Source organism: Thamnophis sirtalis, unplaced genomic scaffold (assembly GCF_051295495.1).
Source record: "Thamnophis sirtalis isolate CommonGarterSnake01/CBP01778 unplaced genomic scaffold, rThaSir2_p1.2 scaffold_2, whole genome shotgun sequence".
NCBI classification, from domain to species: Eukaryota; Metazoa; Chordata; class Lepidosauria; order Squamata; family Natricidae; genus Thamnophis; species Thamnophis sirtalis.
This window is the reverse complement of record NW_028261382.1, coordinates 102,455,688-102,483,274: the sequence shown is the minus strand read 5'-3', so window position 1 is coordinate 102,483,274 and position 27,587 is coordinate 102,455,688. Positions and strand designations below refer to the sequence as shown.

The window sequence follows — 27,587 nt, the reverse complement described above, 5'->3', positions numbered from 1 at the left end:
ACTCTGTGGGTCACAACCCAGAGCGGAGACAAATCTATATACTCCAGGTGGTCCTCAACCTACGACCACAATGGAGCCCAAAATTTCTGTTGTTAAGCGAGAAATTAGTAACAGGGTTAATTGAATCTGGCTTCTCCACTGACTTTGCTTGTCAGAAGGTCGCAAAAGGGGATCGCATAACCCCAGAACACTTCCACCGTCATAAATAGGAACCAGCTCTCAAGCATCCAAATGCGTCACCATGGGGCGTGTGCAACAACGGTAAGTGTGAAAAGTGGTCATAAATCACTTTTTTCATTGCCGTTGTAACTTCGGTCACTAAACAAACTGTTGTAAGTCAAAGACTACCTGTAGTAAAAGTCTTATTCTCGTAACCTTTAATTGGACAAAACCGCGGACCGTTAGGGTAATAATTTTTGAACCAAGGTACCTCAAATGGGCTCATGTACAGAACATATCCAGGACATTCAGAAACTCTGCCACTCCTCAATCCAGGCATCAAGGAATTTGGTAAGGAAATATCTCTAAAAAAATGAGTCAATGTGTGGGAGATTATCTAGTATACTATTAAAACTCTCTGTTAATATATTAAAATTTAATAGCTGGAGCTGTGGGGGTTGTGCAGTGAGCCAGAACACACAATTGTGGTTGATTGGTTGGAGAGTGCTGGCTCCTGCGTGAGGCAATCTGCGCTGTCATTGGTTGCTATGGGTCTGGAGGGGGCATTCCCAATTTTTCCCGCCTTTTTCTTCTATCTGCCCTCTGGGCTCTGTGATTTACCTCATGATGCTCCCGATTTGCCTGACTATCTGGTTTGCCGTTTATATAGTTGTAAAATGTATTTATTTATATAAAACTACACGTTCGCATCAACGTCTCTGACTTCATTTGGACACCTGCTGTGTAATTCCTGGACACTCTCATGTCTGTGAACTTTGAAAATTGGACAAAACAACGCATCGTAGGGCAAATGTTTCTAAACCAGAGTGGGACAATTTGTCGTGGTCAAGTCAGCGCTGCAGGACAACTGGCTGTGGCCAACTTAGTTCCTCTTTTTTTGGTTGACCATGTTTTCGTCAAAATTGTGTTACCTCTTACATCAAAGGATATCAGTCCCAGGATTAGCAGCTTTTATAATGCTTTGATGAATAATAATCCCACATTGAATTGTCCAGTGACAAGGCCGTGGCTCGTCATCCTAGACCCGTGATGGCGAAGCTATGGCACGTATGCCATGTCGCCTGGCACATGTGGCGTCACCTGTTCCTCTTCTGGGTTTCTGGCACTTACACATGCACGCTGATCAGCTGCCGGTCGTGCGTGTGGCAGTGTTGGGACACTGGAAGAGCTGGTCTTCTGTTTTCCAGCGTGAGCATGCACGCAGGCGAGCTGATAGTCACACACGCATGTGCGCCAGTAACCGGAAGGCTAACTGGCAAGGGCACATGCGCGGGCTGGAACCCGGAAGTTCATCTTCTGGCATGCACATGTCACCTGGGCAGTGGCCTTTTCAGCACTCGGTGCCCTCGCCATCAGTATCCTAGACCTTTTTTGAACCCATGTACCCCAAAATGGGTTAATTTGCAAAATGCATCCAAAATCCAGGTAGCTGATGAACATGCCCACATATTGCAGGAGATAAAAACTAATTTGTGATCTTCCTATTCTGAGGAGCAGGGAATGTGGAGACCTAGAACTAAAGGAAAAAATCCTAACAGTAAGAACAATGAATCAGTGGAATGGCTTGCTTTCAGAAGTTGTGGGTGCTTCATCACAGTTTTTAAAGAAGAGACTGGACAGCCATTTGTCCGGAATGACATAGGGTCTCCAGCCAGAGAGTTGGACTAGAAGACCTCCAACGTCCCTTCCACCCCTATTATTCTATGTTCTATGACCACTCTAGGAGTTCAACTTCTCAAGGCATCCTTCATCCTTCTTGGAGGACCTCACATGCCCCAGCCTAATGTAACTGCGTCAGTGGAGAAAGTTGGACCTTCCTCCTTCTCCTAGGGATGGAGAAGGCATGTTCTTGGTCATGCTTACCGTGTTTCCCCGAAAATACGACATGTCCTGAAACTAAGGCCATGCCATATTTTTCAGGTGGGCAAAAATATAAGCCCTCCCCCCCCAAAAAAATAAGCCCCCTGGACAACCCCCCCCCTCCGGCCAGGCTGAGCGCCACTCACCAGCCTAGCGGTATCCTGATGGCGCCAAGCTGTGGGAACCGGAGGGAGGAGGGCGCTCAGGTTGCTTGGCGCCTTCGGGATACCGCTAGGTCAGTGAGCGGCATTATGCCCAGCTGGAGAGGGGGTTTACTGGGTGGCTGCTCCACTCCCCGATCACGCGCCTCCCAGCCTCACGATGCCCTGGCCCAACTCTACCTGCAGAGTCAGGGCACCTCCGCTGCCGCTGCCGCCCACCCCCACCGCCATCCCAGCATGGCTTTTTCTGCGGAAGTAGGCTGCCGAGTCTTCCGGCAGTGGCCGCTCTGGGCGTACGCTCTATGGTTGTACGCTCTGCCGGCAGCCGGCCCATAATTTCTCTCTCTTTCCTCTGCCTTCGTTTCCCTCCCCCCATTGTCTCATTTGTTTGGAGTCTCACAAAGACTCATTTCTAGCAACTTTTACCGATGTAGAGGAGGGGGGGAAGTTGGGGGGGGGGGAATGCGAGGCGCGCGTCCTAGCGCTACCGGAGACTGACAGCTCCGCTGCGTTCCTTGCCCTTTCGTCCAGGTAAGCCCCTTGTAAAAAAAACCTTGCAAGTTGAACTCATAAGATTTTTTTTACAAGGGGCTTCCCTGGATGAAAGGGCAAGGAACACAGCGGGGCTGGACAGGTAAGAGGTGCGCCTCGCTTCTCCCCCCACCTGCCACCCCTCATTAAAGGGATGGTGGGGAAAGGAACCAGGTAGGCTGCCTTTACCATTGAGGCGAGGTGGGTGGTGTTGGGCCGCGAGGCGTGCCTCTTACCTTTCCAGGTCCATCGCGGTCCTCGCTGTTAGGAATATAATCTAACAGTTAGGTTGGCAATATATAGATCATGTAACAATGCTATACCTGTTTCTTTAAATCATACTGTAAAATGTGATTGGCTGCCGTTTTCCTTAATCGGCCATAAGAGGGAGCCAGAATGACTGTTAGTTCTCTGTTTGTTACATGCTGGGCTGATCTGATCTGATCTGAGTATTTTGGAAGCTGGCTGTTAGAAAGTGCCGTGAGCTATTTAAGTTTTGCAACTGCTAGCAAACTTTGAGTACTGAACTGTACTGAACTGTACTTTCTCTCTGCACCTGACTGGAACTGGATGGGAGGAAGCTGTCAGCATGAAAGTGGGAGATTGGAGCGTGGGATGGACTTGGGGGGGGGGGGAGATCTTGAACTTTCAACTGGGTGGGGGAAACCGGGAAGCTTTCAGATTCGGGTTGTTCCAGATGTGCCAATATGGCTCTCTTCATAAATTGGAACTTTGAGGAACCTTTTGCCTCGGACTCCGATTTTCTTTTGGATGCTATTCGGAACCTTGATAGAGAAACGTCTTCAAAAAAACAACAACAAAGAAAGTCCAGTTGCCTCTTGAAAAAAGCAAATTTGGGGCAACCGTGACCTGGATGAACGAGATGTATCTTCCATAGACACCACCATCGGTCAGCTGGACTCCTGAGCTACCTTACCTGGAGGAAACGGATGAGGTAGCAAAGCACCATTTTGTTGATCCTGGGAAGGGAGTGGACGACAGCGATGGCAGCTTCCGGATTCTCGTAGTGGGTGATGCACTCCTCGTAAAACTCGTGCGGGATCAGAGGCTCCTCAAGTTCGCGATACCAGAGCTTCAGCAGGGAGGCTGGAAGGGAGAAAGGATAGGAATCAAAGAGGTCCCAGAAGAGGGAAGAAGATCTCGTCTTCTTCCCTGGGAGTTTATCAAATCCCGTCCCGTCCTCCTGAAGGCCATCCTCACGTCATGCCCCTCCTACCGTCAAAGATGAAGGATCTGGTTCATCCCCCTTTAATCGACTATATCAGGGATGGCAAACCTACGGCACATATGAGCCGTTGCCCATAGCTCTTCCGGGTTCCAGTGCGCTGGCTAGCTGGTTTTCCCACACGCGGGAGCAGCGGAAATGATAAGAGCCGTTGCCCGGTGCGCACGCGAGCAGCTGCTCTTCCTGTTTCCGGCAAACGCATGTGCACCGATCAGCTGGTCTTCGTGTATGCATGTGCACCAGAAACCGGAAGACCAGGTGGCTGGTGTGCATGCGTGCACCGGAAACCATAAGAGCAGTCGCCCGGCATGCACACGCGCACTAGGCAACTGCTCTCACAGTTTGTGGCACGCACTCTCGTTCTGGCACATGGTGCCGAAAACGTTCGCCAACACTGGACTACATCGCAACCCTGGATCTGTGTATTGGGTGAACCCCTTAAGTCAGTACAGGTGGTCCTCGACGTACGACCACAATTGAGCCCCAGGTTTCCGTTGCTAAGCGAGACAGTAGCTCGGCGAGTTTTGACCCATTTTATGACCTTTCTTGACATAGCTGTGAAGCGAACCCCTGCAGTTAAGTTGGTTACAAGTTTGTTAAGTGAATCTAGCGCCCCCGTTGTCTTCTGCTCGTCAGAAGGTCGTATAACGGGATCGTGTGACCCAGGGACCCAGCGAAGGTCATAAATATGAACACATCCGAATTTTGATCATGCAACAGTTGTAAGTGTGAAAAAGGGTTATAAGTCACTTTTTCCACGGCTGTTGTAACTTCAAACAGTCACTAAGTGAACTGTCGTAAATCGAGGACTAGTACGGGAGTGGGAAAGTGACAATTTCAACCCAAAATTCCCGGAACAACTGCCCAGCATACCATCCCCCTCTCCTCTATTTGCGCTGCATCATCCATTATGTTTGTTTACATTAAAGTTACAACAGCACTGACGGATGAGCATTTTTCACACTTACAGCCGTTGCACTGTCCCATGGTCACATCCTCAAAATTCAGACAGTTGAGCGCTCGGAAACTCATAGTGACTCATAGTTATGACGGTTGCAGCGTCCCGGGCTCCTGTGATTCCCCTTTTGCAACCTTCTGGCAAGCGAAGTCCGTGGGGTTTCAGTGAGATTCACGTAAGGATCGTGGTTCTAAACCAGTGTTTCTCAACCTTGGCAACTTGAAGATGTCCAGACTTCAACTCCCAGAATTCCCCAGCCAGCAAATGCTGGCTGGGGAATTCTGGGAGTTGAAGTCCGGACATCTTCAAGTTGCCAAGGTTGAGAAACACTGTTCTAAGTGAACAACTGCAGTGACTCGCTTAACAACTGCGGCGAGAAAGGTTGTAAAATGAGGCCAAACTCACTAAACTACTATCTCACTTAACCCACAGAAAATTGGGGAGAAATCAGGGTCTTCGGTCGAGATCTACCTGTACGAAGAAATAAATAGAAATTAAACAATATTTCCCACCTGTTATTACCTGCAAGGTATATATTCAATTTACCGAGGGATTAAATAAGAGGGCCATATCATATGCCATTTTAAAATCAGGGGTTGCCACAAGGAAGAGGGAGTCCAACTATTCTCCAAGGAACCTGAGGGCAGGACAAAAAGCAATGGGTGGAAACTAATCAAGGAGAGAAGCAACTTAGGACTGAGGAGAAACTTCCTGACAGTTAGAACAATTAATCAGTGGAACAGAAGTTGCCTCCAGAAGTTGTGAATGCCCCAACACTGGAAGTCATTAAGAAGATGTTGGAGAGCCATTTGTCTAAATTGGTGTAGGGTTCCTGCCTAGGCAGAGAGTTGGACTAGAAGACCTCCAAGGTCCCTTCCAACTCTGCTGTTGTATTGTATTGTAAAATATTTTTTAGGCTTCCGGTTTATAAGCCAAAAAGGGAGGGGGGGAGAGAATGTTCCCCTTATTCACGCGAGACAAAACACCGAAAAATGTCTTCTCCATCCCTGTCCAGGATGGAGGCCACAGGGAGAGGAGCAGATGCAGTTGAAGGAGAAAAACCAGGCTGTGCTGCAGAGCAGTGATGGGTTCCTCTCCTTGTTGCTACTGGTACGGTACTCATGGGGCCGTGCGTCCTTTTGTGCGCACTCCATCACCCCTGAGACACCCAGCTGCTTGTCGGAGCTCACAAGGGCACTGCACAACGTGCGCGCGTGCGCAATTGGCCGGTTGCTTTCAAAACCGGTATAGAACGCGGGCGGGCGGACCAAACGAAGCCACCGTACCAGTACGCTGTCAGCTGCTCCCGGCTATTACCGGTACAACTGTACCGGGCCGTACCGGCCAGAACCCACCACTGTGGCAGAGATGTCCTTCTACAGCTGTCACCCTCACCAGGAACGTGGGGGTCTTCTAAGCCAGTGGGGATTTTCCACTGATCCACCTGAAGCTTGAGAGCGTTGACTTCATCGATGTCCCCAGGAACTCTGCAGAAGAGAAGAAAGGGGTTCCTCAGAGACACGAAGACATGTTGGGCCAGGGGTCTCAAACTCAAGGCCCACGGTGTGGTCGGATCCAGCCCGCGTGGCTGACCTGGAAACATCCAGGGGTCGGCTCGCATCGCTTCGGCCAGGCTCAATCAATCCAAGCAAGCCCGCATGCACAGGAGGCAGGCGCATGAACGCACAAGCCAGGCCCACGCCATCCCGTGCAGGCATACATGCACACAGGAGGTGGCTGGGATGGTGGGGGCGAGTCCTGCGCACACATGCACCTGTTGAGTCCTGCATACGCATGGGCCCGAGTCCTCCCCAACCGCCACTAACTCACAGAGGTCAACTAGATTGCTGATCCGGCCCACAAAGAAATCGAGTTTGACACCCCTGCGTTGGGCCAATGTCTAACTTCTCCTGGCGACGAAGACACCCCAGTCAGTTGTCCTTATGCCTTGTCTCCTCAGGCCAAGAGAGACGTGGGCTTCACTGCACTGAATACTACTCAAAGCTAACACTTTAGCACAATTAGTCCGCAACTTACAACAAGTTCATTTAGCGACTGTTCAAAGTTACAATGCCATTGGAAAAAAGGGAGTTATAACCATTTTTCACATTTAGGACCCGGGGGGGGGGGTGGGCTGCTGCCGGCATTACCCCCGGTTCGGTGCACGCACAATTTTGCACGTGCATTTGCACATACGTAGGTCTGCACATGCGCAAAATGTTAACAAACGGGGAAAAAAGTAAACTTGTGCAATGAAACTTCTGCATGCGCAGAAACGAAAATCAAGATGGCGCCGCCGTAGGAGAACCGGTTTGGAGGCATGGCAGGCCTGGGTCGCCGCCGGTTCCAGTGACCCAGGCCGCCAAACCACTACCAGTGCGGCCGAACCACTCCGAACCGGTAGGAACCCACCACTGTTATGACCGCCGCAGCACCCCCAGGGTCGCGGGATCAAAATCCGTATGCTTGGCAAGCGGTTCATATTTATGGCGGTTGCAATGGCCCATGGTCGCGTGATCCCCATTCGCGACCTTCTGACAAGCAAAGCTGAACAGGGGAGGCCAGATTCACTTAACGACCGTGTGAATAACGTATTGCAGTGTTTCACTTAACAAGAAATTTATAGGGCAAGAAAACTATCTATTGTCCCCATTTATCTGTATCTACTTCCTTTGCTCGTGTTCATACTTATACCTGTTACCTTGTACGTGTTTCACTAACAACCAAGGTGGACTTGAGAAGTTCCTCAGATGGAGGAAGGACAGCCCATCCAGGTGCAGTTTACCTGAAGATGCCCTCGGTCTGGTCCCCGTTGAGAGCCAGCACTTCTTCTGATAGCCTGGTCTGCACCCACGGGAGCTGCCGGTCCGGATACCTCTCCTTCTGCATGTTCATGATTTCTTGGAGGGAGCTCCCAAACATGGATGGGTTGAAGACGGCGTTCTTGGCGTGACGAATCTCTTCGATGTTCGGCTTCTTCAGACCCTACACGGAGGAGCACATTTGGGACAAGTAAGAGAAATTGGATGTCACGAGACTCGGGTGGAATGCGTGACCCGTCAAAACCGCGCTCGACTAAGCCGCGCCCGATTAAACCGCGTCGCTGACGTCATCAACAGGGCGATAACAGCCAGCGCGGAGAAAGAAGGGCGCTTTAAATAGCGCTTTGAAAGCAAGCCGATTCAACTTAAGGGTTAGGCTTAGGGTTAGGTTTAGGGTTAAGTTTAGGGTTAGGTTAAGGGTTAGGATTAGGTTAAGGGTTAGGTTAAGGGTTAGTGTTAGGTTAAGGGTTAGGTTAAGGGTTAGGTTAAGGGTTAGGTTAAGGATTAGGTTTAGGGTTAGGTTTAGGGTTAGGTTAAGGGTTAGGTTTAGGGTTAGGTTTAGGGGGGGTTAGGTTTAGTTTAGGTGTTAATTTTAGGTTTAGGTTTTACAGCGTGCTTCCGTCTCCGCGCTGTTGTCGCCCTGTTGATGACGTCAGCGATGCGGTTTAGTCGAGCGTGGTTTTGTGGTGGAACCGGTGGAATGAGCCTCTGAGGACCTGGAGCTCAGTCTCTAGCACCGCCACCGCCACCACCACTCCCCCAAAGGAGAGGACGAACTGGATTTCCAGAGTGAGAGAAACCACCACAGAAAGAGGGAGCAGGAAGTGTGTAGAAAAAGTAAGCATTTATGCATGGCTTGAGGCTGAGCACTGGTCAATCCGGGACAAGTTTCGTTTTCTGGAATTTAACAGCTCTGCATTGGTCATCTTTAAACCTGGTAGCCAGAACTGGAAACAACATCTGTATGCCGTCTCACCGCAAAAATTATATTAAAGAGTAGCCTGGAATGTCTTGGGTTCCGGTCCTTTTCCCAATAAAAGCGGTCTGCCTAACATCTGCAACCTTCATCTCGGACCTCTCTCATACCAAAGTTTGGGGGCTGAAAAACTGCTTACTATTTGCGAAGCCTTCTTTTGTGTGTGTGTGTATGTTTATGAGTTTTGAACAGGTGTGAAATGAAAACGTTCACATCAATTGTGGACCATCTTCTCCCTGTTGGATTTAGCTGACCTACTAGAATGTTCTGACCTAGGCTTCCTGATACGGTAAAAAGCAAATGCTTAGTCCCAAAAATCTTCTTTTCATTTCAAAGGCTGTGAATTGTGTTCATTCACAGCCCGTAATGAGTCCCAAATAGTTTGTAAACCATCCGGCAGTATTCTGCCAAAGTCTTTCGGGATAAGGCTGATAAGCACCCACCTTTATCTTCCTTGAAGTGCTGCCAAAGACCTAACTGGCAATTAGCTTGGCAAGGATATTACGAAGCAGAGTCAAAACGGAGCTTTAGAATGTAAACTGACCAGCATGAGCCAAAGTTGCTCACCTGCCTTTGCTTCTCCTTTATTTAGATTTAGATTTAGATTTAGATTTGTTTATTTATAGGCCGCCCTTTTCCCTGAGGGGACTCAGGGCGGCTTACAATCAAAAAAGGAAGGGGGGTGTGGGACAATACGAAAAAAGAAATGTGCACAAAGTAAATAGACAATAAAACTCAACATTCACTCAGCATTCGGGAGGGGCGAAATAAGATTATCCCCAGGCCTGACGGGTTAGCCAGTTCTTGAGGGCTGTGTGGAAGGCCTGGACGGTGGTGAGGGTACGAATCTCCACGGGGAGATTGTTCCATAGTGTCGGAGCCGCAACAGAGAAGGCTCTCCTCCGCGTAGTCGCCAGTCGGCACTGACTGGCGGATGGAATACGGAGGAGGCCAACTCTATGCGATCTGATGGGACGCAGGGAGGTAATTGGCAGAAGGCGGTCTCTCAAATAGCCAGATCCACTACCATGGAGCGCTTTGTAGGTGGTGAGTAGGACCTTGAAGTGCACCCGGAGACCAACAGGTAGCCAGTGCAGCTCACGGAGGATCGGTGTTATGTGGGCGAACCGTGGTGCGCCCACGATCACTCGCGCGGCCGCATTCTGGACTAGCTGTAGTCTTCGGATGCTCTTCAAGGGCAGCCCCATGTAGAGCACATTACAGTATTCCAGCCTAGAGATCACAAGGCCTCGAGTGACTGTTGTGAGGGCCTCCCGATTCAGGTAGGGCCGCAACTGGCGCACCAGGCGAACCTGGGCAAATGCCCCCCTGGTCACAGCTGAGAGATGGTGGTCAAAAGTTAGCTGTGAATCCAGGAGGACTCCCAAGTTGCGGGCCCTTTATGTCCTATGGGAGGGGTCAATCGCCTCCAAACCTTACTCCTGAGTCATCCCTTCTGTTTTAACAGTTCTTGCCTTCTGGCGGCTCTGCGCATGCACGCACTGGGAACAGGGGAAGCCAGTTCCTCTGCCTTGCTGATGTCTGACTCTCGAGGCTCCGGAGGCAACACATAACTCCCAGATGGCCCTGGCCCCCTCTCTGCCTCCAACGCAGAGCCTCATCCGAGCCTTCCCCTTTGCCAACAGGCCCTGGGAACCCAAAGTTGGATGGAGCCATCAAATGGTTTGGTTGATTAATTGTTGTTGTCAGGGTGGTGAGGGGGGTCGTCCCTTTTTATTTATTATTTATTTATTTATTTTATTTTATTATTTAGTTTATTTATATTAGGTTTTTATCTTTGTAAGCCACCTGGTGTTGTGGTCCGCTGGCCAAAGTCCTTATGAGAGTGGGCGGCATACAAATTCTAATAAACTTGAAACACACACACACACATTGAGATGGTTGCTTGTATATATATATATATATATTGAATAAACCACACAAAATTCCACCATTGCAGGGAAGTTTGGTCCCTGATTCTGGAGTGCTCGGTGTCCTTTTAATCCTTGAGGGGGGAAAATGTTGGTGAGCAAAATAACATCTGGACAGGAAGCTCTTGAGTTAACCTCTCCCCTCTTGGGCAAAAGGACAAGGGGGAGTTGGATGTTGAGTTGGATGTCTTGGCTCACTCATTGACATGGGTCAAGGTCAAGATTTGGGAGAGGCCTCCAACGTCTTGGGAGAGGCTTCCAACTCCAACCCAGACAATCCCACACATTCCCATGACCACTTAGCCACCAACTCTGGTCTCCCAAGGCCACCTCGAAAGATGACACAAAAAGAGAGAGGGGGAGGGGGAGATACCTTCTTGGCGCCAGTCAACGCTGCCTTCTGGAGCTTGCTGTAACAATACTTGGCGTAAGTGCTTACCGCCACCCCTAGAAGAGAAAAGGGAGGAAGGAGAAAAGAAGAAAGAGAGAGAGAGAGAGAAAGTCAGAGCAAAGCCAATTCGTGAGCCGCCACCCCAGGTGGAAGAGACAAAGAGAAGAGACCCAAGCAGCTGGACGAGAAGAAGCTATGCAACCAGTGAGGTGTCCTGAGCAAGAGATCCCATGGCAACCTGACCCTCTTTTCCCATCTGTCTTGAGCATCTTCCTCAAGTCCTAACCCAAGAAGGGCCCCGTGGGGCTGAGACTCTGCGTAGACACGACCCCCCATCTCAGCAGCTTTCTCTGGAGTCAGGGCAAAGGGCAGGTGGCATCCTTGTCAGATTTAAGAGCCAAGGTGGCGCAGTGGTTAAATGCAGCACTGCAGGCTACTGCTAGATCAGCAGTTCGGCGGTTCAAATCTCACCGGCTCAGGGTTGACTCAGCCTTCCATCCTTCCGAGGTGGGTAAAATGAGGACCCAGATTGTTGGGGGCGATATGCTGACTCTGTAAACTGCTTAGAGAGGGCTGAAAGCCCTATGAAGCGGTATATAAGTCTAACTGCTATTGCTATTGCTATTATCGTCGTGCACCCATCCTGGGCAATAAAGAATTAAAACCAGGAGTGAGATCGTTTGCAAACACGCTCACCCCGTGCTCCTTACAAGGGCCCGTCGAGGAAGTCAAAACACAGGCAAGGCTCTACTTACTACCACAACTGACCCCCAAAATTTCTGTCGCTAAGCGAAATAGTTGTGAAGTGAGCTTCGCACCCTTGTACGGTGTTTCTTGCCACCGTTGCTAGGCGAACCGCCAGAGCCGTTCAATTGGGAACACGGTCTTTAAGTGAATCTGGCTTCCCTGTTTGCGAAACAACAGCGGCAAGGCAGAGTCGTAAAATGGGGCAAAGCTCACTTGAACCACCTAGCAATGGAAACGTTGCTCAGGATCAATTGTGGTCATAAGTTGGGACATTCTCTGTATTTTGGTCAATGTTCTGATTCCAAACCCAGCAGGTCAAAGCGGAAGACAAAATCCAAAATATTCAGTGCTTAGAGACATCCAGAGAGGTGCCACGATGGTGTCACATGGGTTATATCCCTGACAAATGACGAGGGATTTTATATTTGGTGTCATTTGTGCATCGATTAAATTCGTACGTTCATTCAAACGGGTTGACCTTCTCCTAGACTTTGTCCAGAGTGTGAAAACCTAGCTCAGTGTTTCTCAACCTTGGCAACTTGAAGATGTCCGGACTTCAACTCCCAGAATTCCCCAGCCAGCGAATGCTGGCTGGGGAATTCTGGGAGTTGAAGTCCGGACATCTTCAAGTTGCCAAGGTTGAGAAACACTGACCTAGCTAGCACTGATGATGTTCCCTAGTTGGGTCATGAAATGCTTGCAAGGAAACAACCAAGTTCAGAGAGCACCCACGGCCCAACCCTACTCTCTCCTAGCCCTGAGGACGTTGCCTAGTTGGGTCGTAAGACATCTGCAAGGAAACTTCCAAGCTCAGAGAGAACCCAGGTACCCCCAGGGAGAAAAGATCTTCTCGTCCGAGATGCTCAGCTGGAACGTCTCTCGTTGAGGTAGCCTAGAGTTGGGAGACCTTATGAAGCTACCACCCTCCTCCGTGGACCTCCTCAGATGGAGAGTGTGATGATGCCACTGCAAGTTCTGGAGGAGCCTTGTGGCACCAACTCCAACCCGTAACAGAAAGGTGAGACCTCTATTACGCCAGATCGGTTTCTTACCTGAAGGATGGTGGGCTTAAGCCCTTGAAGTCTGCCTTCTGGCCAGGACACCCAACCTTTCTCCAGGCAGGTAGACACTCAAACATTGCCCCCACCCTCACCTCTACCACAGGTGCCTTTTGCAAGAGCCCTCCAGTCCTCTTGTCTTCACAGGGCAGATATGGACCACAAGTCGAGATTTGTGGACTTTCAACTCCCAGAATTCCCCAGCCAGTATTTTGAGGAATTCTGGGAGTTGAAAGCCCACCAGTCTTAAAATCGCCACGTTTGGAGACCCTTGCTCAAGGGGATCGCCATGAGCCGAGTCACGGCGCATCAATCTTTGCAATCATAATATGGGTTCCACGGTAACCCTGGGCCCCATAAGTAACGTTATCGTGCAGTCAATCCCGCATTGGGGCTACAGGTAGCACCCATGTTGCCAGTGTACCTACATCACGGGTACGTTGGCGTGACAGAGATGACGGACGAACGGAAGGAGGTCAGTCGCTCCTCCCTGGTTGGGAAAACGGCGGGAGGACAATATGCAGAGGACAACCTGTGGCAGAAGTCAGTAGGTGTTGGAGAAAACGTGATTAGCAGTAGGTTTCCCCCCCCCCCCAAAAAAATCAGGATCTAGAGGCACGCCCCAAATTAGCAGCTAGGAGAAGAATGAAGCCGTGTTATGGGGAGACCAAGCAGAGATTAAGAAGCTGCAGAGAGAGAAAAAAAGGAAGTGGTTGATGACTAGACTAAGGAGAAGAGGCTGCTAGAGGAAGATTTGATTCTCACGCCCTACCATCGTGGTCTTCAACATAAGGTTTGGGTTTTTTCCTCAATTTGGACTTCTTCTTAGTGTTTCTCTCCAGGAGATCTTTAATGTGCTGAGTCACTGAGGAACAAACAGAAGGATGAGGACGATGGGGGATGGAAGACAGAAAAGGGGTGGGGACAACGGGTGTTTCCAACGTTCACGCCCTCGAAAAAGTTCTTGAGAAGGTCACGGCAGGGCCTTCTCCATCGTGGCCCCAGGAGAAGGAACCTTGCCTCCTTGTCTTCTTCACCACAGAAGACACCGTCAAGGTAATTTTGGGAAGTTGCGAGTTTTGATTGCAGGTTCCCCCCCAAATCAGCAGTTCCTCAAGGCGCAGGAAAATTGCAACTTGCAAATATTTAACCCTGGAGCCCATTTGGGGTCATCATCTCTATCTCCAGCCCGTCAACTGGTAGTCCTCGACTTACAACCGTTCATTTAAGGACCACTCAAAGTTGCAGCGGCACTGAAGAAAAAGTGACCCGTGAGCCTTTTTCACACTTGCAACCATCGCAGGGGTCACGTGATCCATGAATTCGGACGCTCGCCAACTGACTCACATTTATGACGGTTGCAGTGTGCCGGGGATCACGCGATCCCGTTTTGCGACCTCCCAACAAGCAAAGGCAATGGGGAAGGCAGATTCGTTTAACAACCATGTGACGGCTTAACAGTGATCCGCTTAACAACCGTGGCGAGAAAAGTCGTAAAATGGGGCAAAGTTCACTCAGCAACCGTCTCGCTCAGCAACGGAAGTGTTGGGCTCCAATGTGGTCGTAAGTCGAGGACTGCCTGTGTTTTGTCTTTCCTGGATCTATCACTGAGTTGTAGGTCACCAATCAAGGAACATGCAATGAATGGAGATGTTGTGGAGGTCCTCAGTCATCCAGTTGTCCCAAAGGACCTCTTTTTTCCGAAGACTTTCTTGTTGTTTTCTTTTGAAGAGATTTCGCTTCTCTTCCAAGAAGCTTCTTCAGTTCTGGCTAAATGGTGGGGAATGGAAGGATTGATGCTCCTTGCAGATAGCTGGTCATTTGCATCATTTTAGAGGGTCATTGAGGCTTCCTGGAGGTTTATCTCTGTCCTCAGGGACACCTGGTTTGAACAAGGGGTCAAAGAGACCATCTGTGTCCAAATTGAACAGCCCTCCCTCAACAAAGGGGGAGGGATACAGCATCATCCATCTCCAGTCTACAACACAAAGTCCTTTCAGCAGTCCCAAGAAGGCCCCATCCCCATTTGCACCACTCAGGTGACCCCCGAGGACACAGATAATCCTCCAAGTGGCCTCAACGACCCTCTAAAACAAGGTGGATAAAAATTGGTAATTTTTTTTTTTTAAAAAGAGCGGAGGTGGCGCAGTGGTTAAATGCAGCACTGCAGGCCACTTTAGCTGACTGCTAGTTCTGCAGTTCGGCTGTTCAAATCTCACCGGCTCAGGGTTGACTCAGCCTTCCATCCTTCCGAGGTGGGTAAAATGAGGACCCGGATTGTTGTTGGGGGCAATATGCTGACTCTGTAAACCGAAAGCCCTATGAAGCAGTATATAAGTCTAACTGCTATTGCTATAAAAATTTAAAAAATGGATTTTTTTTCATTTAAATCAATTTTTTTTAAAAATTACATTTATTTTAATAAAATGCTTTTGGAGTAAAAAATGGTTTTTTTTTACAGATGGTTTTCTCTTTAAGATACATTCATAATTTCGCTCATTCAGCATGAAACGGAGCTTAGTTATGTAGCATGAGGCTGTATATATTCCGCAATGTTGGGACTGTCCACAGCGGGTCAGTGGAGTAGCCTTTTTACTAGTGATTTAAATCATGATGTCAACCGTGATTCCAATCGACTTGTTTTAAATCAAATCCACTCAGCTCTCAAAGGATGCAAACGACCAGCTGCCTGCAAGGTGTATAAATCCTTCCATTCCTCACCATCCAAGCAGAGCTGAAGAAGCTTCTGGGATGAGAAGAGAAATGACTTCCAAGAAAAGAAAAAAAACAGAAATCCAGTTGCCTCCTGAAAAAAAAAACCACCTTTGGGAATGAATGGAGATGATAACAACAATGGCCCATGTGTAATGAAATCCTTCCACCGTTGAGTTCTCACTCAAAGCCAGTGAGAACAACTAAGAAAAGCAGGAAATAATAGCGGTGAAAGTTGGATAAATAGTTTGGAAATTGTTGAAGTCCTGAGTCTACCAACTAAGCTATCTCTTCTCCTAGGAGTAGCAGCGTGGGAAAGGATGCGTGTGTATGTATAGATGCGTGCGTATTTAGTGGTTTTTCCTGATGTGATGGACTCCGGTCCCTGTTCATCTTAAAACACAAAAGCCACAATTGGTCAGCTAGCACTTCCTGTAACTAATGCATGTGTAATGAAATCCTTCCACCGTTGAGTTCTCACTCAAAGCCAGTGAGAACAACTAAGAAAAGCAGGAAATAATAGCGGTGAAAGTTGGATAAATAGTTTGGGGATTGTTGAAGTCCTGAGTCTATCAACTAAGCTATATCTTCTCCTAGGAGTAGCAGCGTGGCAAAGGATGTGTGTGTATGTATAGATGCGTGCGTATTTAGTGGTTTTTCCTGATGTGATGGACTCCAGTCCCTGTTCATCTTAAAACACAAAAGCCACAATTGGTCAACTAGACTAGCACTTCCTGTAACTAATGCATTTGTTGTCAGTCTCGTTGTGATGTCAAGACAGCTGTTGGATAACTACTGATTTTATCATGTTTCGATCTATAAAGTGGTCGATATGCAGAATACAAAATAACAATGGACCTTGGAGGTCTTCTAGTCCAACCCCCCACCCCTCCCCCCGCTCAAGCAGAAGACCCTATACCATTCCAGACAAATGCCTGTCCAGTCTCTTCTTAAAAACCTCCACCCACAACTTCTGAAGGCAACTTCCGTCCCACTGATTCATTGTTCTCACTGTCAGGAAGTTTCTCCTTCATTCAAAGTTGGTTCTCTCCTTGATTAGTTAGCTTAAAATGGAGTTGGGTCCACAGTGGCTCAGGATGCTGCGGGAATCAAGCCAGCATCTTAATATTTTGGAAGTCTTTGACTGGAAAGTGGGAGCTCAGGGCCTTGAACCAATAAGGCAGGCAAAGTCCAAAAGCATCCGTCTTTCTTGGGCCACTGCATGTCCTATGAATCGCCCATCATGGGTCGTATTAATCAGTCTGGTGTGAACCCACCCATCGCGACTTGATTTTGGTCAAGGACTCCCTGGGCCACCTGCAAAGAACCAGTCAATTTTGGGGGTGCCTCCATTCTGATTTAATGACCGGTCACTCCAGGAACCTGGTCATTTAATTAAAGGCTTCGATGGGGCAGCCCAGGGAAATAATCAAAGGTTGCTGGAGAAGGAGTCATTACTTTTCCAGCTTCATTTGAAGCGAGTTACGGACAGATTTCCGCCCTAGAAACAACGTTAGGTTTCTCCAATCTTGGCCACTTTAAGACTTGTGGATTTCAGCTCCCAGAATTCTGGGTGTCAGGCCTGAAGCCCTCTTTTCTTTTGGGTCTTTAGTCTGCCACACTTTCTATTATTCTACTATGCCTTTTCTATGGTGGGAAAATGGGAGGGGGGATTGTATGGAGTTAGATGATATGCAGCCATAACAACATTCTTTCTAGAAAACCAAGGTCATCCTTTGTCTCTGCACCTCTGCACCTGACCAGAACTGGATGGGTGGAAGGTGCCAGCATGGCAGTGGGAGATTGGACCATGGGATGGACTTGTGGGTGTGGGGGCAAGATCTTGAACTTTCAACTGGGTGGGGAAAAACCGGGAAGCTTTCAGATTTGGGTTTTCCCAGATGTGCCAACATGGCTCTCTTCATAAATTGGAACTTTGAGGAATCTTTTGCCTCGGACTCTGATTTACTTTTGGATGCGATTCGGAACCCTGACACTGGGAGTTGAAGTCCACATGTCTTCAAGTGGCCAAGATTGGACATCCCTGCATTGAGGAGACCTTGAGCAGAAGATGCTTCCTCCAGGAAGCCGGTTTCTCCAGTTCCTGAGAAACCAACCATGTCAAGTTTGACCTTCTTGGGCCTTTAGGTGAACAACAAGGTGTATCCTTTTGCATAAAACCACCACAACTTGTTGAGGGCACCAGGGGGCTCCGGAGAAAATAAGCTTCGATTTTACCCACCATGGGTAGCTAAACAAGGCTGGAGTTTTCATCGGGAAGGAAGGCGGAGGGAACCCACAACACAAAAAGCACAAGAGAAGGTCAACTTGCTGTCGCCCACACACACAACCTGACATCATAAAGAGCCACAAGTGAAGAACAAGGGGTTGTAATGTCAGGGCTGGCCAGCATGGGTGGGGTGGGCAGAGGCGAGGAAGGACTGAGCCGAACCCTGAACAAGTCAGCCTCTGTTGGATCTGGGGGAGCCCCGAACAAGGAGAGAATAAGAAAAGGAGCTTTCTCGTGTCTCAAGGAACAGCAAAAATTTGCATCTCCCGAACTCCCACCAAATGTCCTCGTAGTCAGAAACTTGGAACGGCCGATTCTGAGCCAAAACAAGTCGGAATTTTGTTGTCTGGTTTTGATGAAGGCTAATAAAGGAGAATCTTTGTAGCTCAGCATTGGGATGAGGGGGTCCTTGGTGGTCTCTGAGCTGGACTGCTTTCTTGCAGATGTTTCACGACCCAACTAGGTAACAGCATCAGTGCTAGAAGGAAGAGTGGCATGTGGAGTGCAGGTGGAGGAGGTGGAGGACTGTGGGGTCCTTGGCGCTGTCTGAGCTTGGTGGTTTTCTTGCAGATGTTTCATGACCCAACTAAGTAACATTATCAATGATCCTTCCTTCCTTCCTTCCTTCCTTCCTTCCTTCCTTCCTTCCTTCCTTCCTTCCTTCCTTCCTTCCTTCGTGGGCTGGAGGCTAAAACATATGAAGAATGGTTGCTTGTATTGGGTATGTCTAGTTTAATGAAAAGGAGGACTATAGCAGTGTTCCAATATCTCAGGGGCCGCCACAAAGAAGAGGGAGTCAAACTATTCTCCAAAGAATCAGAAAACAGGACAAGAAGCAATGGATGGAACATAATCAAGGAGAGAAGCTATTTGAAATTAAGGAGGAAACTTCTTGACAGAGAGAATAATTAACCAGTGGAACAGCTTGCCACCAGAAGTTGTGGGTGCTTCATCACTGGAGGCTTTTAAGAAGATACTGGACAGCCACTTGTCTGGAAGGGTATGGGGTATCCAGCTTGAGCAGGGGGTTGGACTAGAAGACCTCCAGGGTCCCTTTCAGTCTTATGATTCTGACTCCCAAGATCATATGCAATTACGCGAAAATCATCCCCACAGACCAACCAAATGGATGGAATGCAGTCATCCTTTATCATAACTGTCGTGTAGAACTGTTGTCAATTCATACGAGAGGCCTCCCGTGTCTAATTTTATGATGGTGGTTTTGTTATTTCTTGTTCTGTTGTTTTCCTTTGTTTTGTTATAGACGTTTCTTTTTTTTTAAAAAAAGAGTAATGCAACAAAAAAAAGAGAGAATTTTGTTTTCATTATGGAGAGTTATGTAATTTAGCTTTTGCAAGGCATGTTTATTTCCTCGTAGAACTTCGAGTGTGGAGAAGGGGTTGTTAATTTGCTCAAAGCGCTGGCCAAAAGTGGAGGAGATTTTTGGCAAATACCGCAAGAAAGAGGGGGGGAATCCTCTGGTGGGGGAGAAAAAAAAGGATTGTGTTTAAAGCGTCTTGAGATTTCTGCTCAACTTGGGCGAGATTATAAGATGAAAAGCCGGCATTGTTTTCTCCGTTCTTCTTTTTCTTCTTCGGGTTTTCTTTCGACTGCTTTGCGTTAAAAGAAAAGGGGGGGGGAATTTGCCGGAAGCCAAACGTTTTCTGGAGCAAAAAGAGGCCTTGTCATCCCTTCGAAAGTACTTGAGATGCTTCACAGTGAAAGCGGAGGATAAAAATAGCTTCTTTTTTTGGGGCAGAGGCCTTCCAATGTCTCGGCCTCCGTTCCCTTCACAGAAGCCGCCTCACGAGAGGCTGAGGGGCGGGATTCGTAAGTCCCAGCAACGGGTTCGCTGCCCCGTTGCTGGGTGGGCGGGGCCATTGTGGGCATGGCCTACTCAGCCTCATGCAACACAGCGGGAGGGGGGGGGTGAGGCGTTTTCCGCCCTCCTCAGAAAACCCCAGAGGTTTTCTTCAAGCCTCTGGGGAGGCAAAAACGGCCTCCCTCAGACTCCGGAGGCCCTCAGGAGGCTGGAAACTTCCAGTAGGCCCGTTTTTCACCCTCTCCGAGCCTCCATGCAGGCCCTGCACTTATCTGGCGTGAACGGGCCGCGTGGAGACTCCTGGGAGGGGCGGCGTGGGGTGGGCATGGCCAGCCAGGGGTAGAATCTGTGGGTTCGCTGAACCAGGCAGAATCCTAGCTAGAGGATCGTCCGATCCCGTGCAACCCCCCCCCCCAGCAGCCCACCCCTGGATATGCTTCAAGACAGCACCGGAAAGGTATTCGCGAATCCAAGATCCAGGTTTCTAGACCTCATGAACCAGGGCTCCTGCTCCATGGTGGCAAAGTATTTTCCAGTCTGAAAAATAGCGACAACTAAATTATCTGTTATTCTTGCTTTTTTCAGGAGTTCCCAAAGGTCTTTTGCTTTTCATCCAAGAAGCTTCTTCAGCGTTGACTGGATGGAGAGGAAAGGGAAGGATTGATACTCCTTGCAGACAGCTGGTCATAGGACTTAAAGAGACCTTGGAGGTCTTCTAGTCCAGCCTCCCAGGGCTACCAAAGACAAAGCCAGAGACAACCCAGGGAGACATTGCCGCACCTCTTTCACGAAATCATTTGGGGGGGGGGGGCTGTTACTCCTGACACATTCCGGGGCTTCGTGAACTAGAACTGTCATTTTCAACCTTGGTGAGTTTGGCCTTCGATTCTCGGAATCCCCCAGGGACCTTGCTGTTAAGAATAACAGCTCCGGGTTCACAGCGCCTGGCACAACCAATTTACCAGCTTTAATTGTTAGATCATAAAAGCAGCAGGAGGAGGAGGAGAGCAGCCCGGAGGATGACTCAGGTGACATTTATATGAAGATGACGCGCTCAGCAGAAAAGCGATGATCAAGGGGAAAACATTTCCTGCTTCCGAATCAACGAGCAGATAGGAATGGATCTCCTTAGGTTGTTCATCCAGCCTTGGGGGGGGGGGGGTCTAGGACAATTGAGTGGGGCCGCCTGGTCGTGCATGATTCACCGTTAAGTCCTCAGCCACAACTGAGCTATTGTGGGTGTGTCTTCTGAGGGGAGGCCACCTGTCAGGTGTGCAGCCCTCTTTTCTTTTGGGTCTTTAGCCCAGTGTTTCTCAACCTTGGCCACTTGAAGATGTCTGGACTTCAACTCCCAGAATTCCCCAGCCAGCGTTCGCTGGCTGGGGAATTCTGGGAGTTGAAGTCCAAACATCTTCAAGTAGCCAAGGTTGAGAAACACTGCTTTAGCCTGCCACACTTTCTATTATTCTTCTATGCGTGAAAATGGAATGGGGGGATTGTACGGAGTTAGATGATACACAGCCATAACAACATTCTTTCTGGAAAGCCAAGGTCATCTTTTGTCTCTGCACCTGACCGGAACTGGATGGGTGGAACTGCCAGTGTGGCAGTGGGAGATTGGACCATGGGATGGACTTGTGGGGGGGGGGGGGGGGGACACAAGATCTTGAACTTTCAACTGGATGGGGAAAACCGGGAAGCTTAACAGATGAATTTCCCTCCTGCCAGCAAGAACATCGCAGGCTTGCTGGGAAAATATTGGAGAATGGAGTTTGGCTTAAATAGTCATAGAAATTTAATCAATAAATAATTTGATGAATAGATCAATAGGGTCCCCGGTGCTCTCTGAGCTTGGTTGTTTCCCTGGGGACATTACATTAACTGGCTAGGGAACATCATCAGTGCTGGAAGGGTCTTAGATGAAAGAAACTGCCTTCTAGCACTGATGATGTTACCTACTTGGGTGATGAAACATCTCCAAGGAAACCACCAAGCTCAGAGAAGACCAAGGACTCCACAGATCAAGGCTGAGCTGCAATAATCTCTTCTAAAATAAATAGATATTGGGTTTTCTGGCAAAGCATACGAGCACGGCACGTTTTTCGGTGCACCACAAATGGACAAGTTTGTGTGGCTCAGTTGCTCTCACCCAAAGCCATCAAACTCACCTCCTCGCCGCCCGGAGTCCTTCGGGATTGGGCGGCCTATAAATTTAATAAATCCAATCCAATCCAATCCTGTTGAGTTTCATGCCGGAATTAGCTCTATTTGCCTCCAGAAATCGTGGGTGGTCCAATAAAGCTGGTCCTTGACTTATGATCTTGACAACTTGAGCCCAACATTTCTGTTGTTAAGTGAAACATTTGTTAAGTGAGTTCCATCCCATTTTAGGACCTTTCTTGCCACATCTGTTAAGTGAATCACTGCAGCTGTTAAGATAGGGACACGGGGGTTAAGCGAATCTGGCGTCACAGCAGAAGGAGATCCGGACACTGCAACGGTCATAAATATGAGTCAGTTGCCAAGCATCTGGATTCGGATCATGTGACCACGGGGATGCCGCAACGGTCGTTAAGTGTGAAAAACTTAACCGAGAGCTGAGGTGGCGCAGTGGTTTGGGTGAAGTACTGCAGGCCACTTCAGCTGACTGTTATCTGCAGTTCAGCGGTTCAAATCTCACCGGCTCAAGGTTGACTCAGCCTTCCATCCTTCCGAGGTGGGTGAAATGAGGACCCAGACTGTGGGGGCGATATGCTGACTCTGTAAACCGCTTAGAGAGGGCTGAAAGCCCTATGAAGCGGTATATAAGTCTAACTGCTATTGCTATTGCTAAAACGGTCAGAAGTTGCCTTTTTCAGCGCCGTTTTAATTTCGAACGGTTGTTAAGTCAAGGACTATCTGTACTAAAGGTTTTTAAGAAGAGAATGGACAACCGTTTGTCTGAAATGGTATGTCTAGTTGAATGAAAAGAAGGACCAGGGGAGACATGATAGCAGCCTTCAATATCTCAGGGGTTGCCACAAAGAAGAGAGAGTCAAGCTATTCTCCAAGGCACCTGAGGGCAGGACAAGAAGCAATGGGTGGAAACTAATCAAGGAGAGAAGCAACTTAGAACTGAGGAGAAATTTCCTGACAGTGAGAACAGTTAATCAGTGGAACAGAAGTTGCCTCCAGAGGTTGTGAATGCCCCAACACTGGAAGTCTTTAAGAAGATGTTGGATAGCCATTTGTCTGGAACGGTGTAGGGTTTCCTGCCTAGGCAGGGGGGTTCTGTTATGTCTCAGCTTGGGACACCACTGCTGGCCACTAAGAGGTCTTGCTGTTTTGGTCTTAAATTTGGACCCTGCCTTTTGGGGGAGAAGCTTACCCAACAAAGACAAGGCCAAGGTCAACGGTGAGTTGAGTCCCTCTTACCTTTGGTGTCGTTCACCGGGTCCATGTGCCTATAGATGTACCCCTCTAAGTAGGAATGGAACTTGGGCGTGGGCGGGAAGAAAGCCAGGCAGATGGACATCAGCTCCCAACCCCGGGCCAGACTCTCGTAGCGGAAGTTCTCGGTGGTCTGCCGGCACAGCTGGATGTAGAGCTCGTCCCGGAGGCCCTGCATGCTCCATCCTTTGGTGGCGATCTCCAGAGCTACGTTGAGCTGGTCCGTCTTGGACCGCCGGTCGCCCATGTACATCTGGATGAGCTTGAAGATCTCACAGGCTTCCTTCTTGACGTTGCGGTCGCTGGTCATGATCATGGGCTTCTTGATGGACTCGCTGCTCCAAGCCAGCATGTTGGCGATGGAGATCTTGCGTCGGAAGAGACCTTGGGTGTGCTTGTTGAAGTGCTTGGAGGCCCAGTTCTCAATGTCCGTTTCCGAGGAGGGCTTCCTCAGGTTGAAGGTGGGGAAGACGCAGCTGTTGCTCGGCATCATGCTGCGGTTCTGGCGGCTGCTCTCAAACTGGACGCAGGCGCCGAGATCTTCTGACTGGGGAGACAAGGCGAGAGAGGACAACAGTGACCAAAGGGCCTTGCGTGAGGGGAGTCCACCACCCACCCAAGTCCAAATGTTGTTCCTCATTCCAACAACATTGGAAAACGGAAGGAGAGACATCCCTTTCACAAGGACGCCTTTTAATAAGATAGAAGTTTGTAGAGATCCTCGGCCATCCAGATCATGGTTGTCCCAAAGGTGTTTTTTCAGGAGGCAACTGGATTTTCTTGCTCTTCTTTTGAAGGCAATCCGCTTCTCATCTAAGAAGCTTCTTTAGTGCTAACTGGATGGAGGGGGAAAGAGAAGGGTTGATAACTCCTTGCAGAGAAAGCTGGTCATTTGCATCCTTTGAGAGAGTCGTTGAGGCCACTTGGAGGTTTCTCTGTGTCCTCAGGGATCAACTGAGTGGTGCAAATGGTTCCTGTAGTCTGCAATTTTTCCTCTGGAAATCCATTCACCATTCAAAGGGTCTTCATCCCAAATTGTATAGCTAAAAGTCTATAGAGATTTCCAGAGAGAAAAAATGCAGACTACAGGAACCATTTGCACCACTCAGGTGACCCCGAGGACGCAGATAAATCTCCAAGTGGCCTCAAGGATCCTCTTAAAAGGATGCAAATGACCAGCTTTGTCTGCAAGGAGCATAAATCCTTCCGTTTCCCACCCTCCAGTCAGAGCTGAAGAAGCTTCTGGGATGAGAAGCGAAACATCTTCAAAAGGAAGAAGCAAGAAAAGTCCAGGTGCCTCTTGGAAAAAAGCACTTTTGGGACTTAAGATAGATAAGATCACCTTTATTGTCAGCAAAAAAAAGTAAAAATTCAGTAGGCTAAACATTTTAACGAAGCAGAAGGAGCTCTCTCAAATGATCAGCTATGCCCATCCCACTCTTAAGACCTCCCCCATGCTAACTTTCCATGGAGAAAGTCAAGAGTTAAAACTACAGACTGTGGTCATTGTGTTAGCAAATACAGTCCTTTGCTAGGTGTGTTTTTTATTTGAGACTAGCCGATAACCTGGCATTCTCCGGGTACTTATTTAAAGGGAGGGGGGGGGAATGTCCGGACTCCGGACCAAACGTAATTTCTAACGTTGGATTTTCCCCCTTACCAGAAGGAGCCCACTTGTGGAGTACTGTGAAGCCGTTATCATGGCAACTCCACTGAGCTGTACAGTGGAAGCCATTTTACGGCAATACAGTAGAAGCCATTTGAAGGCACAACAGACTGTTATCTTAACAGAACACATACCCTGAGGGGTGGTGAGGACTGTCTTACCCCCACAGTATTTGTCTCCAGAGAGTAAGTCATCTATGCACCAGGTTTGGTTGAAATTTTTCAGCGGGCCAGGCGTTTCAGAGTTATGCTGGAACACACACACACACACACACACACACAGACTCACAGACACACAGACACCCATAGAGCCATTTGTATAGAGATTTGGAGAGTACCACAACACCCTTCAAATATTTACTAGGGCGGCACGCAGAAGAAAGTTAAACCCGTTTGCCATAGTTCCAAAATGCAGATTTTTGGGAACAAAAGATTGAAATTAAGCAACCTTCCTAAAAGACATTGCTGACTTCTGTCCCCACGGCTATCAAAACTTAGATGTGCAAAGGATACTGAATCCTTTCCAAATACTGGGAGGGGTGTGTGGAATTCTCAGGGTTTCTTGCACCCATGTCCAGCGAATATCTTTCTTCCTTCTTCACTGGAACAATCTTCCAAACAGGGAATAATCCAGCTCAGGACAAGCTTATAATCAATCTTACGCAGAGGGTAAACATGTGTTAGAAGCTTAGAGCTTTGTGGGATTATAAATTGGGGTGGTAACAAGCCAAATTTCACAGAATAACAGACATACATGGCTTTTTATGGTTTAAGAAAAACAGAAGTGTTGGAAGGGGACCTTGGAGGTCTTCTAGTCCAACCCCCTGCACAGGCAGGAAACCTTATACTATTTCAGACAAATGGCTGTCCAATCTCTTCTTAAAAACTCCCAGTGTTGGAGCATTCACAACTTCTGGAGGCAAGTTGCTCCACCCATTAATTGTCAGGAAATTCCTCCTTAGTTCTTGGCTCCTTAGCTCCTTAACTTAGCTCCTAAGTTGCTTCTCTCCTTGATTAGTTTCCACCCATTGCTCCTTATCCTGCCTTCAGGTGCTCTGGAGAACAGCTTGACCCCCACTCTTCTTTGGGGCAGCCCCTGAGATTTTGCTATCATATCACCTGTAGTCTTTCTCTTTGTTAGACTAGACATACCCAGTTCCTGCAACCGTTCTATGCTAATAGAATAAGAGAATAACAGAGTTGGAAGGAACCTTAGAGGTCTTCTAGTCCAACCCCTTGCTTAGGCAAGAAATCCTATATCATTTCAGACAAATGCCTGCCCAATCTCTTTAAAAAAACCAGTAACGAAGCGGCCACAACTTCTGGAGGCAACTTCTGTTCCACTGGTTAATTGTTCTCAATGTCAAGAAATTTCTCCTTTGAAAGTTGCTTCTCTCCTTGATTAGTTTCCACCCATTGCTTCTTGTTCTACCCTCAGGTGCTTTGGAGAATAGTTTGACTCTCTCTTCTTTGTGGCAACCCCTGAGATATTGGAAGACTGCTATCATGTCTCCCCTGGTCCTTCTTTTCATTAAGTAGACATATTCATGCCCTCCTGAGGGCTCTGTTATTCTCTTATTCTGTTGTCATATACCAGTGGTTCCCAAACTTGGCAACTTTAAGACTTGTGGACTTCAACTCCCAGAATTCTGCTGGCTGGAGAATTCTGGGAGTTGAAGTCCACAAGTCTTAAAGTTGCCAAGTTTGGGAACCACTGTCATATACGAAGGACAGTGATTGCAGAAACTGAGCATGCCTACTTTAACAAAGAGAAGGATTAGGGGTGATAATGATGATGATAGCAGAGTTCCAATATCTGAGGAGCTTCCACCAAGAAGAGAGGGCTCAACCAGAAGCTGGCAGGGGAATTCCGGAAGTTGGAGTTCACAAGCCTTAAAATTGCCACGTTTGGAGAGCCCTGGTCTAAGAGATCAACGATAGGACAGCTGTGATGCTGGGTGATGATGGACAACTGACAGGTTGGGACGGTCCTAGGACACCTGACAGGTCCTTGTCAGGAGAAACCCCCAACTCAACCACAATTTGTGGAGTTCTCTATCTATCTATCATCTATCTATCATCTATCTATCATCTATCAATCTATCATCTATCTATCATCTATCAATCTATCATATATATATATATATATATATATATATATATATATATATATATATATATATATATATATATATATTATATATATATATATATATATATATATATATATATATATATATATATATATATATATTATCCATCCATCCATCCATCCATCCATCCATCCATTCTTCTATTGATCCACCCACACACCCATCCATCTTCTATCTATCTATCCATCTATCCATCATCCATCTATCCATCTATCCATCTATCCATCTATCCATCTATCCATCTATCCATCTATCCATCTATCCATCTATCCATCTATCCATCTATCTATATCTTATCTATCCATCCATCCATCTATCTTCTACATACATACATACATACATATATACATACATATTTCTTCTATATCTATCTATCTATCTATCTATCTATCTATCTATCTATCTATCTATCTATCTATCATCTATCATCTATCTATCTATCTCTCTCTCTTATCTATCCATCCATCTATCTTCTATTTTCTATATCTATATCTATCTATCTATCTATCTATCTATCTATCTTATCTATCCATCCATCCATCTATTTTCTCTATCTATCTATCTATCTATCTATCTATCTATCTATCTATCTATCTATCTATCTATCTATCTATCTATCATCCATCTATCTATCTATCTCTCTTATCTATCCATC

At 47.9% G+C, this 27,587-nt stretch overlaps 1 protein-coding gene across 1 annotated transcript in view; it reads right to left on the bottom strand.

Moving 5' to 3' along the window:
- The window catches only part of ARHGAP39 (Rho GTPase activating protein 39), a 49,552-nt gene that overhangs the window by 1,054 nt on the left and 20,911 nt on the right, over window positions 1-27,587 (bottom strand). The window contains exons 3-8 of the mRNA XM_087703537.1: window positions 23,100-23,661; window positions 13,634-13,726; window positions 11,039-11,112; window positions 7,722-7,921; window positions 6,332-6,423; window positions 3,670-3,839 (exon numbers count right to left, since the gene is read on the bottom strand). Coding sequence (XP_087559663.1) covers window positions 3,670-3,839; window positions 6,332-6,423; window positions 7,722-7,921; window positions 11,039-11,112; window positions 13,634-13,726; window positions 23,100-23,661 — 1,191 coding nt within the window. The remainder of the gene's footprint in view (window positions 1-3,669; window positions 3,840-6,331; window positions 6,424-7,721; window positions 7,922-11,038; window positions 11,113-13,633; window positions 13,727-23,099; window positions 23,662-27,587) is intronic.